The sequence below is a fragment of the Ceratotherium simum genome, chromosome 1, assembly GCF_057802395.1.
Source record: "Ceratotherium simum simum isolate JZ-2026a chromosome 1, ASM5780239v1, whole genome shotgun sequence".
Classification (NCBI taxonomy): Eukaryota; Metazoa; Chordata; class Mammalia; order Perissodactyla; family Rhinocerotidae; genus Ceratotherium; species Ceratotherium simum.
The window spans coordinates 2,374,447-2,388,764 of NC_141900.1; the positions used below are offsets into that span (position 1 = coordinate 2,374,447).

Sequence of the window (14,318 nt, forward strand, 5' to 3'; positions counted from 1 at the left end):
CTGGACATGTGTGCTCTGTGTGGCCTGATTGGCCTGGTCCACCCAAATCTCCACACTTGTCCTCGCTGCGGGGCAGCAGATCTACGTGGAGACGTGCACCATGGTTGATCCACCTGCTCGGCTGCTGCGTGTAGGTGAGCCATGTCTTACAGAGTATCTTATTCTTAAGTGAAAATAAATCATCAAAGGGATGCAGCATGGAGCATTTCAGCCCCAAAGTTAGAGACTAAGTTCTTCTATCCTGGGGGCTGACGACCCTGTGTCTCAGCCGCTCTGCGTGCTTGGGGAGGTTCGGTCTCTGCACTTCCCCAGAAGGAGGTGTGTTTTGTGTCAGTTCTCAGCCCGTGGATAGTCATGCTGTGGGGTGAGAATGCCTGAGGCGCTTCCCTGGGCCTGCACTGTGTGTGTTGAGCCCCCACAGACGTTTCCCCAACCGGAGCCAGTGCTGCTGCTGGACCGCCCTTGTGATCCTTACTGTGGCCACAGGACGCACTGTAGCAAAGACCATCGGGGAGGCTTGAGGAAACAGGTTTATTACTCACAGGTTCTGGAGGGTACATCTAGGGCCCTCAGCACATCTAGGGCCACACAGCGAGCTTGCAGGTAGAGAGAGAGAGCACGGACCTGGTGTTCTGCCTTTGTTGGGGTCAAAGGTAGGGGCCTAGGATTTCTTGGTGAATTCACTCTTTATTGGTGAATAATTGGAAAGGAAAAGCAGGGTCATCGAGCAGTCAGTTGTCTAGGTCACCCAGGACTTCCTAAAAGGGGAACGTCGTGGTGGGCAGCTGGCTCCTTATCCAGCTGTGCAGCTAGTAGCTGTGTTGTGTGTTGATTCACGATGGATGTCTTCCAAATGGATGCCTTGGTAATCAAAAGCTAGTTGTCAGGCACTCACACTACAAGGTGGTTTCCAGAGCTGGGTGTCCTCAGAGATGGGTGTGTGCAACCTGAAAGGCATGTGAGACAGCAAAGTGGGGTTTGGGAAGAAGCCATCTGTGATGATTAGTTTATGTGTCAACTTGACTGGATCATGAAGTGCCCAGGTGTTTGTCCAAACATTATCCTGGGTTGTTTCTGGGTGAGATTAACAGTTGAATTGGTGGACTCAGTAAAGCAGATTGCCCCCTTCAGTGTAGTGGGCCTCATCCAATCAGTTGAAGGTCTGGTAGAACAGAATGTGGATGGAGGAGGATTCAGCCCCTACTGTCTGAGCTCAAGCTGGGACAGCATCCTCTGCCACCAGTGCTCCCAGTCCCAGCCTTTGGGCTAGAGTGAGCTACACCACTGGTTCTCTTGGGTCTTCCTGCAGGTGGGACCTGTCAGCTCCATAATTGCGTGAGCCAATTCCTCATGATAAATCTCTTCCTATACATCTGTATATGTCCTACTGCTTCTTTTTCTCTGGAGAATCCTAAAGAATACAACATCAGAAGGTCTATATCTAGTGAGTTTTCTGAAAATTAAGAAGTGCACTTTCCTGATATTTGAAGAATGAGCTGGCCAGTGGTGGTCTGACTCCGGCCAGATGTCACTTCCAGGACAGAGTCAGGGATGTCACTTCCCAGGCAGAGTGAGGCCAGCACCACCCTTACTCGGTTGTTCATTTTTAGTGAGCATGTCCTTGATTCCAGGTGCCGGGTCAGGGGACTGCTGGTTTGGTGGGTTAGACTGAAAACCCCCACAGCCCTTTGCAGGGGTCACCATGAGAGTCACTACGTCACAGAGGCTCACTGGTCACCTGACATCAACATAGTGAGCAGTTGTCAATTAAGCTATTTTTTGTTTTGTTCTGTTCTGTTTACCAAAAGACAGCTGCTCTCAGGCTGCGAACACTTCTCAGAAGCCACGTAACTGTCAACAGATGCACCTGGTAAATAATTTCTGAAACGTAAGCTCCCATAATCTATCCCTTAAAGTCAGAGGTCAGATTTTTGACACGTGAGAAAGGAAATACCTTTTGAAAGAAACTATGCCATAGAGAGAACATTTTGAAAACATGTATTGATGTGTCTCTGTCATGTGATTTTGTTGGCAGGAATAATGTATGTCACCCACAACAACTCTTTCTTACCAATACTTAGCATTTCCTGGGTGGTTGGAAAATCTTACAAAAGGAGAATTTCAGTGGATTTTATCTTATTTATTAAAAATATAACAGTACAACTCCTTCTGCTTAGTGTGTAAGAAGATAGGCATTTATCAATCAAATTTCAACACAAAGCTTTTCTGTGGATGGATTAAAAAATAGATGATGGGGCCGGCTCTGTGGCTTAGCGGTTAAGTGCGCGCGCTCTGATGCTGGCGGCCCGGGTTCGGATCCCGGGTGCGCCCCGAGGCACCACTTCTCCGTCCAGCGCGAGGCCGAGTCCCACGTACAGCAACTAGAAGGATGTGAACCTATGACATACAACTATCTGCTGGGGCTTTGGGGGGAAAAAAATGAATAAATAAAATCTTTAAAAAAAAAAAATAGATGATGATTTAGGAAGAGAGTTAATCTGATTGCTCATAAATCTAGGTAAATTGTAAATAAATTGAAATAAACTGAATTTAGAACCAGAACTTTTCATCACAAAGTGATAAAACAAGATTCTTTTTAAAAAGTTGAGGCATATTCAGTACATTTCTTTTATTAAAATATTATTAACATTAACAGTATTTTGGAGAGAGCAAAATTTTTGTGCCATTAATAAATATAAAACTGTTAGATTCACTGCAGTCCTGACATTTTTCGTGGAAATAGAACAAAGAATACTAAAATTTATACAGAATAACAAAAGACCCCCAGTAGCCAAAGCAATCCTGAGAAAAAAGAACAAAGCTGGAGGTATCATACTCCCTGACTTCAAATGTACTACAAAGCTATAGTAATCAAAATAACATGGTACTGGCACAAAAACAGACACATAGATCCATGGAACAGAACTGAATGCCCAGAAATAAACCCACACATCTATGGACAGCTAATCTTCAACAAAGGAGGTAAGAACATATAATGGAGAACATACAATGATGAAGTCTCTTCAATAAATGGTGCTGGGAAAACTGGACAACCACATGCAAAAGAATGAAAGTAGACTGTTATCTTATCCCACTTACACAAAAACTAACTCAAAATGAGTTAAAGACTTGAAGGTAAGACCTGAAACCATAAAACTCATAGAAGAAAACAGAGAAAGTGTGCTCTTTGACATTGTTCTTAGCAGTATCTTTTCGAATACTGTCTCTCCTCAGGCAAGGGAAACAAAAGAAAAAATAAACAAATGGGACTACATCAGACTAAAAATCTTCTGCACAGCAAAGGAAACCATCAACAAAATGAAAAGACAACCCACCAGGTGGGAGAAAATATTTGCAAATCATATAACAAGAGGTTAATTTCCAAAATATGTAAAGAACTCATACAACTCAACAACAACAAAATGAACAAACTGATCAAAAAGTGGGCAGAGGATCTGAACAGACATTTTTCCAAAGAAGATACACAGATGGCCAACAGGCACATGAAAAGATGTTCAACATCACTACTTATTAGGGAAATGCAAATCAAAACTACAGTTAGATACCACCTCACGCCCATCAGAATGGCTATAATTAACAAGATAAGAAATAACAACTGTTGGAGAAGATGTGGAGAAAAGGGAACCCTCATACACTACTGGTGAGAATGCAAACTGGTGCAGCCACTATGGAAAACATTATGGAGATTTCTCAAAAAATTAAAACTAGAAATACCATATGATCCAGGTATTCCACTTCTGGGCATTTATCCAAAGAACACAAAAACACTAATTCAAAAAGATGTATGCACCCCTATGTTCATGGCAACATTATTCACAATAGCCAAGACATGGAACCAACCCTTGTGCCCATCAACAGATGAATGGATAAAGGAGATGTGACATATGTATATACAATGAAATACTGCTCAGCCATAACAAAAAGACAAAACTGTGCTATTTGCAACAACGTGGATGGACCTTGAGGGTATTATGCTGAGTGGAATAAGTCAGACAGAGCAAGACAAACACCGTATGATTTCACTCATATGTGGAAGATAGATAAACACATGGATGAGGAGAACAGATTAGTGGTTATCAAAGGAGAAGGGAGAGGGGAGGGGGAAAGGGGTAAAGGGACATGTATGTATGGTGACAGATAAAAACTGGACTGTTGGTGATGAACATGATGCAGTCTATATAGAAACTGAAATGTAGTGATGTACACTTGAAATTGACACAATGTATGCCAATATGACCTCAACAAAACAATTAAAATAAATTAAATAAATAAATAAATATAAAACTGTTATTTTAAAAATACTATTTACTTCCTCTTTATCTTATCCTTCAAAAAACTTTCTTTTGTGTAAGTGAGCGCACCCGTGTTAGCAGGTAATTGGCTATATGTGTCATGGAGAGCTCCCTGGCTCCCTTCTGATCCTTTCCTCTTCCCAACCACTGTATCTGCTGATCCACGTTGACCTTGCCCTCGGCCGCAGCCTCCCATCTGCAGAGCCCCTACTCGTCTGTGCAGGATCTTGTAGTTCCTGTGCTCCTTCTCTTGTGCTCACCTGCTGCTTCTGTCCCTGCCTTAAGGAGCAGGATGAAACCTCTTGTGTGGTCAGTCTCTTTGATAACTAATGGCCCCTGGGGACCTCCCGGGGTTGTTTTCCCAGAACATGTCCTGGAGGAGGCCGGGAGCCAGGGTCCCTCATCCTAGCTTCCCTGTCCCCAGTGCTCAAAGGCGTGCTCATGCCTGGCTTCTGCGGCCACCTGTGGGGATCTCCACTTCTCGCTTCTAACTGGTAGAATCACTACATGACATCAGCAGCTTATAACCAGCTGGCTCAGCTGTTGTTGTTAGTAGAATGACACCACAAAGAGGAGCTGCTTTTCCAGGCTTACTAGGTAGCAAGCGCTCTCCTAACCCCTTGATAAGTAGGAATAGTGTCTCTAAAAATGGATATTTTATACTCATTTTATGTTGAGGAAATCAAAGCACGTCACCATCCACGAAGTGGGACACAAACCAGGCTCGCTGACCTCCAGGCCGCAGCTTTGATGGCCAGGCCACAGGCCACCAATGAGGCGTCCCTGCACCACTGTTATGACATTCGAGAGTCTGATGCCCCCGTAATGCTGACACACACCCAGAGATGTTCCCCAAGCTGAGCTCCTTCTACTGGTGGGGTTTGTGCCATGTGTGGAAGCCAGGGTGAGTGAACAACAGTGATCCCTGAGTGAACAATGGCGACCCTGATGGCTTCTGCGTCTGAGGGTTGGTGCCTGACCACGGGCTGTTGTTGGCACCTTGCCAGCAGCGCCTCGAGCCCTCACAGTGGCCAATGAGTGAGGCCAACGCTGTTGGTTTCATTGGTCTCTGCAAGGTCCAGGAGGTCAGAGGTTTGCCAGCTGGGACTCGGGCCGTACCTGCTGTCTGCTGTGCCGAGTCCTCCTGGTGGGACCCACTGGCCTCTACCCCTGCTCTGGGGAGTCAGCACTGGGCTGAACTCCTTTTGGCGCTGGATCTGCCCCCATCCCAGCTCCCTGCAGCTTTCTACTTGTCTCGGCGCCAAGAGAGACTGAGTCCTGGTGAAGGGGGAGAGGTTCTAGAGGGAATAGGAGCTTGGGGAGGCGTGCGCTGCCTGGCTTTGGGCATTCTGAGTGAGCGAGGCGGGCGGCAGAGCCACTGGTGGTGCTCTGAGGGCACGTCGGAGGCCACCTGGGGGCTGGTGTGACCTGGGAGCAGGCGTGTGCCTTGGAAAGAGCTGCTGTAAGCATCTGGTCCTCAGAAGGTAGCCAGGGGCAGACCCTGGAAATGGGGATGAAGCCTGCCATCGTCTGTCCTTTGAAAGTTCCAGCTGATTGGGGTGGTGACTTATCTAGAAAGTCATGGGTCCTCTGGGTGCTGTAGTGATCTGGTCAGTCTGCCTGGTGGGGGATGGAGAAGAGCCTGTGTGGGCCGTCAGCGCAGCTGGAGCTGTAGTGATCTGGTCACTCTGCCTGGTGGGGGATGGAGAGGAGCCTGTGTGGGCCGTCAGCGCAGCTGGAGCTGTAGTGATCTGGTCAGTCTGCCTGGTGGGGGATGGAGAGGAGCCTGCGTGGGCCGTCAGCGCAGCTGGAGCTGTAGTGATCTGGTCACTCTGCCTGGTGGGGGATGGAGAAGATCCTGCGTGGGCCCTCAGCACAGCTGGAGCTTAGTTTGGATGATTAGAAAGAAGCGCATGTTAAAGGAGAACTGATTCATGAGTCTCCTTCAAGATGGTAAGGCAGACGTTATTCAGGATGGTTGTCATAGGTGCTGGGGCCACTGCAGCAGGGGAGAGAGATGGGGCTCAGCCCCGAATACAGCGTGGGCAAGTGGGGATTCATAGCCAAGGAGCAGGATAGGGGGTCAGTGGATGGAAAATTACTGAGAGGAGACATCAGGGGTGAGGGGGCTTCTGGCTACACCAACCTAACAGGATTCTTGCTGAAGGCAGGCCGGGGTGATGAGACATCATCTGGGGGCGGCTGGGGGATGAGGAACCCGATCAGACATCGGGGTGATCAGCTGTCAAGGATGGGGAGTCTGGTTAAGCTGACTACGCAGGGTTCTTGCTGAAATTGGACAGTGCAGAGATGCACATGGACGCCCTGCAGTCAGGGCCCGGTTGGGAAGAGGGTTCAGAGTCTGGTGTGGGAGAGAATCTGTCACGTGGGGGTTGAGTGAGCGAAGGCAACAGGAGTGGGTGGGGAGTGACTAACAGGGTCCACCATCCCCAGGCAGAGGAGGAGCGAGACGACATGGAGCGAGTGAAGCTGGACAATAAGAGAATTCTCTTCAACCTCCTGCCGGCCCACGTCGCCCAGCACTTCCTCATGTCCAACCCCCGGAACATGGTGAGCATGCGGCCCGCATGGCACCTGCTTCCGGGCGCTGAGGCCCTGCAGGGCATCAAGTCTGGCGGGTCTGGCGGGGTCACAGGCCTGCAGCTGGAGATCCAACCCTGAGTGACCCTTCCATTACTTCTCTGCTTAAAATTGCAGTGGCCGTTTCTGAACCCTCAGCCCACCTCAAGGGTGAGTGGGCCTCTCTGCCCACCCCCAAGGTCGGGTCAGTGCTGGGCCGCCAGGAGGCTCCTGGGACGTCGGGTAGACCAACGCCCCAGAATTAGTGTGTGCTCCCCTTTGAGCCCAGGAGAGAACACAGCACCCACATCTGTGAGGCAGGAGAGCAGCCTCAGTGCAGCCTGGGGGCTCAGAACTTCCTGACTGCCGTGTCCTGCTGAGCAAGCTCCTGATCCAGCACAGAGCAGGACTTACAAGTGCTGATTCAAAAGTAAAGAGGCTCCGGTCAGCTTTTTAGGTCCTAGGGGCACAACCCCCAGGTTCAGCTTGACCGACTTTGGCTTGAAGTAGCTTCCAGGACTCATTTTTCATCCAGCTGGTCCTTGGGGCCGAGCAGAGTGCATTGTTTTCCTAAAACCCTGGGTCCCTATCTGCACCCCCTCACCTTGCTGTGCACAAGAGCTGGACACTGGCTGCAGAGGGATCTGTACCGACCTGTGAGCTGGATGACACCACAGGGTCCTAGAGCCCTCTGAGCCCCTCCTCCTCTGTACTGGGGGTCCCAGAGCCAGCCCTGAAGGCTGCTCCAGCCGCTCTGACCCGACTTTTTGACCCGCAGGACCTCTACTATCAGTCGTACTCACAGGTAGGCGTCATGTTCGCCTCCATCCCCAACTTCAATGACTTCTACATCGAGCTGGACGGCAACAACATGGGGGTGGAGTGCCTGCGCCTCCTCAACGAGATCATCGCTGACTTTGACGAGGTAAGGGCCGCCTCAGCGTCCTGGCTCCCTCGGGACGGGGCAGGGCCGAGAACGACCCTCCTCCTAACCGAGTCCTGGATCCTGCTAGCGATGCATCCCGTTCCCTACAATGGAATGGGGAGAAAGCACATCCATTTGTCTCCTTGAGAATCCCACCCACCGTGACAGTTGAGGAAGGGTCTTTGCCTTAGGATGGGGAGGAGGACCGAGGGGCGGGCCCTGGGCTCCGCATGCTGGGGCTGGCACCTGTCCCCTACCTTGTAAATGCCGGGCTTGGGCTGGGCGGCCTCATCTCCTGAATGGGCAGATGACCGGTCCTGCTTCCCTCCCACTGGGACCTGTTCTCTTGGCTGATGGAGAGCTTGGCTGCTGGAGGGTGGGGATGTGGTCTTCATGTTCCCCCTTGGCTCCTCTTTCAAACGCCTTCACCGACTCCCCTCAGGCCTGCATTTCTCAGTTCAGCCCCAGATCTTGTCTCATGCCCACTTCAAAGAAGACATATTGCTTTCCAGAATGTGCTGCTCCGTTCTGTGGTTGCTCCTGGTGGGTGATCGCTGCGGTGACTTGTCTAAAATGTTATGTAACGTTTAACAGTTTTGTGTTTTAAACAAAGCTCATGGACAAAGACTTTTACAAGGACCTGGAGAAGATCAAGACCATTGGCAGCACCTATATGGCCGCGGTGGGACTGGCGCCCACAGCCGGGGCCAAGGTGAGTGCTGTCTAGGGGAGCTGTGCTCAGGGACTGGGTCCCAGCTCTGCCCCCAGCTGCCCTGGGAACCTGGACAGGTTCCTGGCTCGGGGCCCCGTTTGCCTTCTGCATTGGATTAGGGCAGTGGCCTGTGGGCTATCTTGTCAGTGACCGGTTCTCTCCAGACACAATCTCCTATGGACAGTCAACACAAGGGCCAGTCACATGGGCATCCTCTATCCCCGCCAACCCCACCCTGCTGGCCACACCCCCATCCTGCCAGCCTGGCGTCACTGAGTATTCCCCTTTCCTGATGCAAAACTGAATAAAGTCCTCAGGTTGCCCCTAAAAGAAAAGGCAGAAAAAGAGAGGAAGATGTAAAAAAATATGTAATGAATGGAAAAGTTATAAATATGGTAGATACTAATCCAACTGTATCGATAACCGTTTGAGATGTGAATGGTAAATACACCAATTAAAAGACAGAGACAGATAGAGTGGCTAAAAAACAAGACCCAACTAGGTTTTCTGCAAGAAACACACTTTAAATATAAAGACACAGATACATTAAAAATAAAAGGATGAAGAAAGGGATATGATGCTAGCACTAATAAATAAAATTCACATAGCGATCTTAATTTCAGACAAAGCAAACTTCAGGTTAAGGAAAATTATCATAGATAAAGAAGGGCATTACACAGTGATAAAGGTGTCAGTTCTCCAAGAAGACATAACAATCTGTAATGTTTATGTACTTAATAACAGAGCATCAAAGTATGTGAGGTGAAAACTGATAGAACTGCAAGGAGAAATAGATGAATCCACTACTATAGTTGGAGACTTCAACACCCCTCTCTCAGTAATTGGTAGATCCAACGGGCTGAAAATCAGTAAAGATAGTTGAAAATTGAACAGCACCATCAATCAACTGGATATAATAGACTCTATAGAAAGTCCATCAACAACTGCAGAACATACTTCTTCTGAAGCTCAGATGGATCATTTACCAAGCTAGACCACATTCTGGGCCATAAAACACACCTTAACAAATTTAAAAGAATGTTCTCAGGCTAGAATGGGATGAAATTAGAAATCAATAATAGGAAATAATTGGAAAATTCCAAAATATTTGGAGATTAAGCAACATACTTCTAAATGACACCGGGGTCAAAGATGAAGTCTCAAGAGGAATTTAAAAAATACTTTGAACTAAATAAAATAAAAATGCAGTTTGTCAAAATTTTGGGGGTGTGGCAAAAGCAGTGCTTAAAGAGAAACTTATATCATTGAATTCATATACAGACACACCTTGGCGATACTGCAGGTTTGGTTCCAGACCATTGCAATAAAGTGAATATTGCAATATAGTGAGTCACACAAGTTTTTCAGTTTTCCAGTGCAGATAAAGGTTATGTTTGCACTGTACTGTAGTCTAAGTGTGCAATAGCATTATGTCTAAAAAACAATGTACATACCTTAATTAACAAATACTTTATTGCTAAAAAATGCTAACCATCATCTGAGCCTTCAGCGAGTCTTGACCTTTTCGCGGGTGGAGGGTCTTGTAAAAAGTGCAGTATCTGTGAAGCTCAGTAAAGTGAGGTGCAATAACACAAGGTATGCCTGTGGTAGAAAAGAATAACAATACAAAATCAATACTCTAAGCGTTCATCTTGGGAAACTAGAGAAAGAAGAGCAGTGTAAACCCAAAGCAAGCAGAAGAAAAATAATAAAATTAGAGCAGAACTCAATGAAACTGGAAACAGGTAAGCAGTAAAGAAAATCAATGAAATCAAAAGCTGGCTCTTTGAGAAGAGCAATAAAATTGATAATCTCTAGCCATGCTAGCCAAGAACAAAAGAGAAAACACAAACTACTAATATGAGAAGTGAAAGAGGGGCCATTTGTACTGAACTGATGGACATTAAAAAGATAATAAAAGTATATTATGAATAACTATATGCCCACAAATTTGATAACTTAGATTCCTTGAAAGACACAATCTACTAAAACTCACACAAGGGGAAATAAATAATCTTAATAGACATATATCTATTAAAGAAATTGAATCAATAGTTAATAACCTTCCAAAGCAGAAAGCACTGCCCAGATGGGTTCACTGGTGAACTCCACTGAACATTTAGGGAAGAAATTATACTGATTTTCTAAAATTTCTCCCAGAATATCAAAGTAGAGGAAATACATCCTAACTCATTCTGTGAGTACAGCATTACAATAATAACAAAACCAGATAAAGAAATTACAAGAAAAGAAAATTACAGGCCAGTATTTCTCATGAATATAGATGTATAAATCCCCAATAAATATTAGCCAGTTGAATCCAACAATGTATGAAGAGAATTATGCACCACAAACAAGTTGGATTTACTCCAGATATGCAAGGCTGGCTCAATATTTCAAGATGAATTAATGAAATTCCCCAAATCGACGGGATAAAGAAGAGAAATCATATGATCATAGCAATTGATGCAGAAAAATCGTTTGACAACATCCAACATCCATTCCTGATTTTGAAAAAAAAAAGCTCTCAGCAAACTCTAGGAATAGAGGGAAACTTTCTCAACTCGATAAAGAACATCCTCAAAAACCCTGTAGCTTAACATCATACTTAATTATGAGAAAAAAATGCCTCCCGCTAAGATGAGGAGCAGGGCAGGATGCCCCCCTCACCGCTGCTATTCGGCGTTCATACTGGAAGTCTTAGTTAATGCAGTAAGACAAGAAAAGGAAATAAAAGGTGTACAGATGGGAAGGAAGAACTAAAACTATCTTTGTTCACAGATGACATGATTGTAGATAATAAAAAAGAATCAACAAAATAGTTATAATGAGCAGTTACGTCAAGGTTGCGGGATACAGCTTAAAATACAAAAGTCAATTGCTTTCCTGTATACCAGCAATGAACAAGTGGAATTTGAAATTGGAAACGCAATGCCATTTACGTTAGCACTCCCCAAAATAAAATACTAGGTACAAAATTAACAAAGTGTATACAATATCTCTATGAGGAAAACTATAAAACTCTGATGAAAGAAATCAAAGAAATATAAATAAGTGGAGAGATACTTAATGTTCCTGTATAGGAAGACTCAGTATTGTTAAGATGTCGGTTATTCCCAACTTGAGCTGAAGATTGAACACGATCTCAGTGAAAAGTCCAGCAGGTGATTTGTGATATTGACCGACTGCTCTGAGTTTACATGGAGAGGCAAAAGACGCAGAGTAGTTAGCAATTTAGCAGAAGCAGAACAAAGTTGGAGGGCTGCCACTACCCCACTTCAAGACTTACTGTAAAGCTGCAGTAATCAATGCAGCATAGTATTGGCAAGAGAATAGTCAAATAGATCAGTGGAACAGAATAGAGAGACCAGAAATAGACTTACATAAATATAGTCAACTGATCTTTGACAAAAGGGCAAAGACAATACAACGGAGCAAAGGAGGTCTTCAGCAAATGGTGCTGGAGCAACTGGACATCTCTGTTTTTTTAGAAATGAATCTGGACATAGCCCTTACACACTTCACAAAAATTAACTCAAAGTGGATCACTGACCTAAACGTAAAATGCAAAACTATAAAACATCTAAAAGATAACGTAGGAGAAAATCTAGGTGACCTTGGATTTGGTGATGAGTTTTTCTGTACAACACCAAAAGCACAATCCATGAAAAAAACATTGGTAAGTTGGATCTAATTAAATTTTAAAATTCTGCTCTGTGAAATATACTATAATGAAAAGACAATCCATAGACCTGGAGAAAATCTTTGCAAACTATCTATCTAATAAAGAACTTGTATCTAAAATGTACAAAGAACTCTTAAAACTCAAGAATAAGAAAACAAATAACCCAATGAAAAAGTGGGCAAAAGATCCAAACAGACACCTCACCAAAGAAGATATACAGATGGCAAATTAGCACATGAAAAATTGTTCTACATCGTATGTCATCAGGAAAATGCAAATGAAAACAGCAATGAGATACCACTACACATCTATTAAAATGGCCAAAATCCAGAATTCTGACAACACCAAATGCTGACAAGGCTGGGGAATAACAGGAACTCTCATTCGTTGCTGGTGGGAATGCAAAATGGTGCAGCCACTTGGGAAGACAGTTGAGAGGTTTCCTATGAAACTAAACGTATTCTTACCGTACGATCCAGCTGTCCCCGTCCTTGTCATTTACCCAGAGGAGTTGAAAACTTACGTCCTGCACAAAAACCTGCGCACAGATGTTTATAGCAGCTTTATTCATAATTGCAAAAACCTGAAACTAACCCAAGATGTCTTTCAGTAGGTGAATGGGTAAATAAACTGTTGTTCATCCAGACAATGGAGTATTACTCAGTGCTAAAATGAAATGAGCTACCAAGCCACAAAAAGACATGTAGGAACCTTAAATGCATATTAGCAAGTGAAAGAAGCCAGTCTGAAAAGGCTACATACTGTATGATTCCAACCATATGACATTCTGGAAAAGGCAAAACTATGGAGACAGTGAAAGGATCAGGGGTTGAGAGGTGAATAGGTGGAGCGTGGGGGATTTGGGGGACAGTGAAACTATTCTGTGTTATACTACAGTTGTGGATACATGAAATTCTACGTTTGTCAAAACCCATAGGATGTACAACACACAGAGTGAACCTAATGTGAACTGTGGACTTTAGTTAATAATAATAATGAATCATTGTAGGTGCATCAGTAGTAACAAATGTACCACACCTAAAGCCAGGTATTAATAATGGGGGAAACTGTGTGGGGGGGTAGTATATGGGAACTCTCTATACTATCCGCTCAATTTACCTGTAAACCTAAAACTGTTCTAAAAATATTGTCAGTTAATTTTTTTAAAAAACATTAGTTCCCCAACTTTGAGGACTAGTAAAATATCCCTAAATAAATAAAAATGAGACATTTTGATATCATTAAAAAAAAATGTATGTTGTCATTGTTTCACAAAAGAGAGGATCTTTTAACACTACCAAACAATGAAAGATAGTTTCCATGTGAGGAAGGAGCCTTGGAACTGCTCCCTGACATGTGAACGCTTGTGCAAACCCACTGCGCTGCACTTGTTTGCTTGTTTACCATGGGCCTCTGACAACGTTGTCCCAGCAGGGCTTGGGACATCTGGTCTCCCACTCGCAGGAGCCACCCCCTAGTGCCTGCAGAAGGGTTCTGCTTGGGCTCAGACAGCCTTGGGGTGAGTCCAGTCTCTGCTCTCGGGAGCCAGGAGCCTTGGGCAGCACTGCCCCTCTATCTCAGGCTCCTACCTGTAGAATGGGATGATAAACGCACCGTAGCATGTGGAGTGCTATAGAGTGCCACACAATCCCTGTTGTAGACCATCCAAGCCAGCCCCAGCTGGGCACAGAGAGTGCCTACAGTCAGCAGGGCTGCTGTGTTGTTGATGTGGGATTAAGTCCCTGATGCCACTAGTACAGGCTGGCCCCCGGGGCAGGTCACCTGCTGAGTGTCCCTGGCCACCTCTGCCCTTGCACCCTCCAAACGTAATAATGCGTGTCTTCTCACATCCAGGCTAAGAAGTGCATCTCCTCCCACCTCAGCACGCTGGCGGATTTTGCCATCGAGATGTTCGACGTCCTGGATGAGATCAACTACCAGTCTTACAACGACTTCGTGCTCCGTGTCGGTACGTGGCTCCAAGCCGTCCCATCGCTCGGGCCAGCACACTCTTCCTGCACCCACCCTGGAGGCTGGTGGCCTGGGTCATCTCCCTAAGAGTGGGGGCCAGCGGGCCAGGTCCCCTGGTCTTGCAGGAAGGAG

The 14,318-nt window shown here is 45.7% G+C and overlaps 1 protein-coding gene across 5 annotated transcripts in view; it reads left to right on the forward strand.

Moving 5' to 3' along the window:
* ADCY1 (adenylate cyclase 1) overlaps positions 1-14,318 on the forward strand; it is a 156,137-nt gene that overhangs the window by 122,276 nt on the left and 19,543 nt on the right. For 4 of the 5 annotated variants that reach the window (XM_087430283.1, XM_087430309.1, XM_087430324.1 and 1 more), the window contains 4 exons: positions 6,768-6,884; positions 7,672-7,818; positions 8,432-8,530; positions 14,070-14,184. In XM_087430283.1, the coding sequence (XP_087286409.1) occupies positions 6,768-6,884; positions 7,672-7,818; positions 8,432-8,530; positions 14,070-14,184 (478 nt within the window). Of the gene's footprint in view, positions 1-6,767; positions 6,885-7,671; positions 7,819-8,412; positions 8,531-14,069; positions 14,185-14,318 lie in introns of those variants that run through there. The other variant, XM_087430348.1, reaches the window with a different exon arrangement.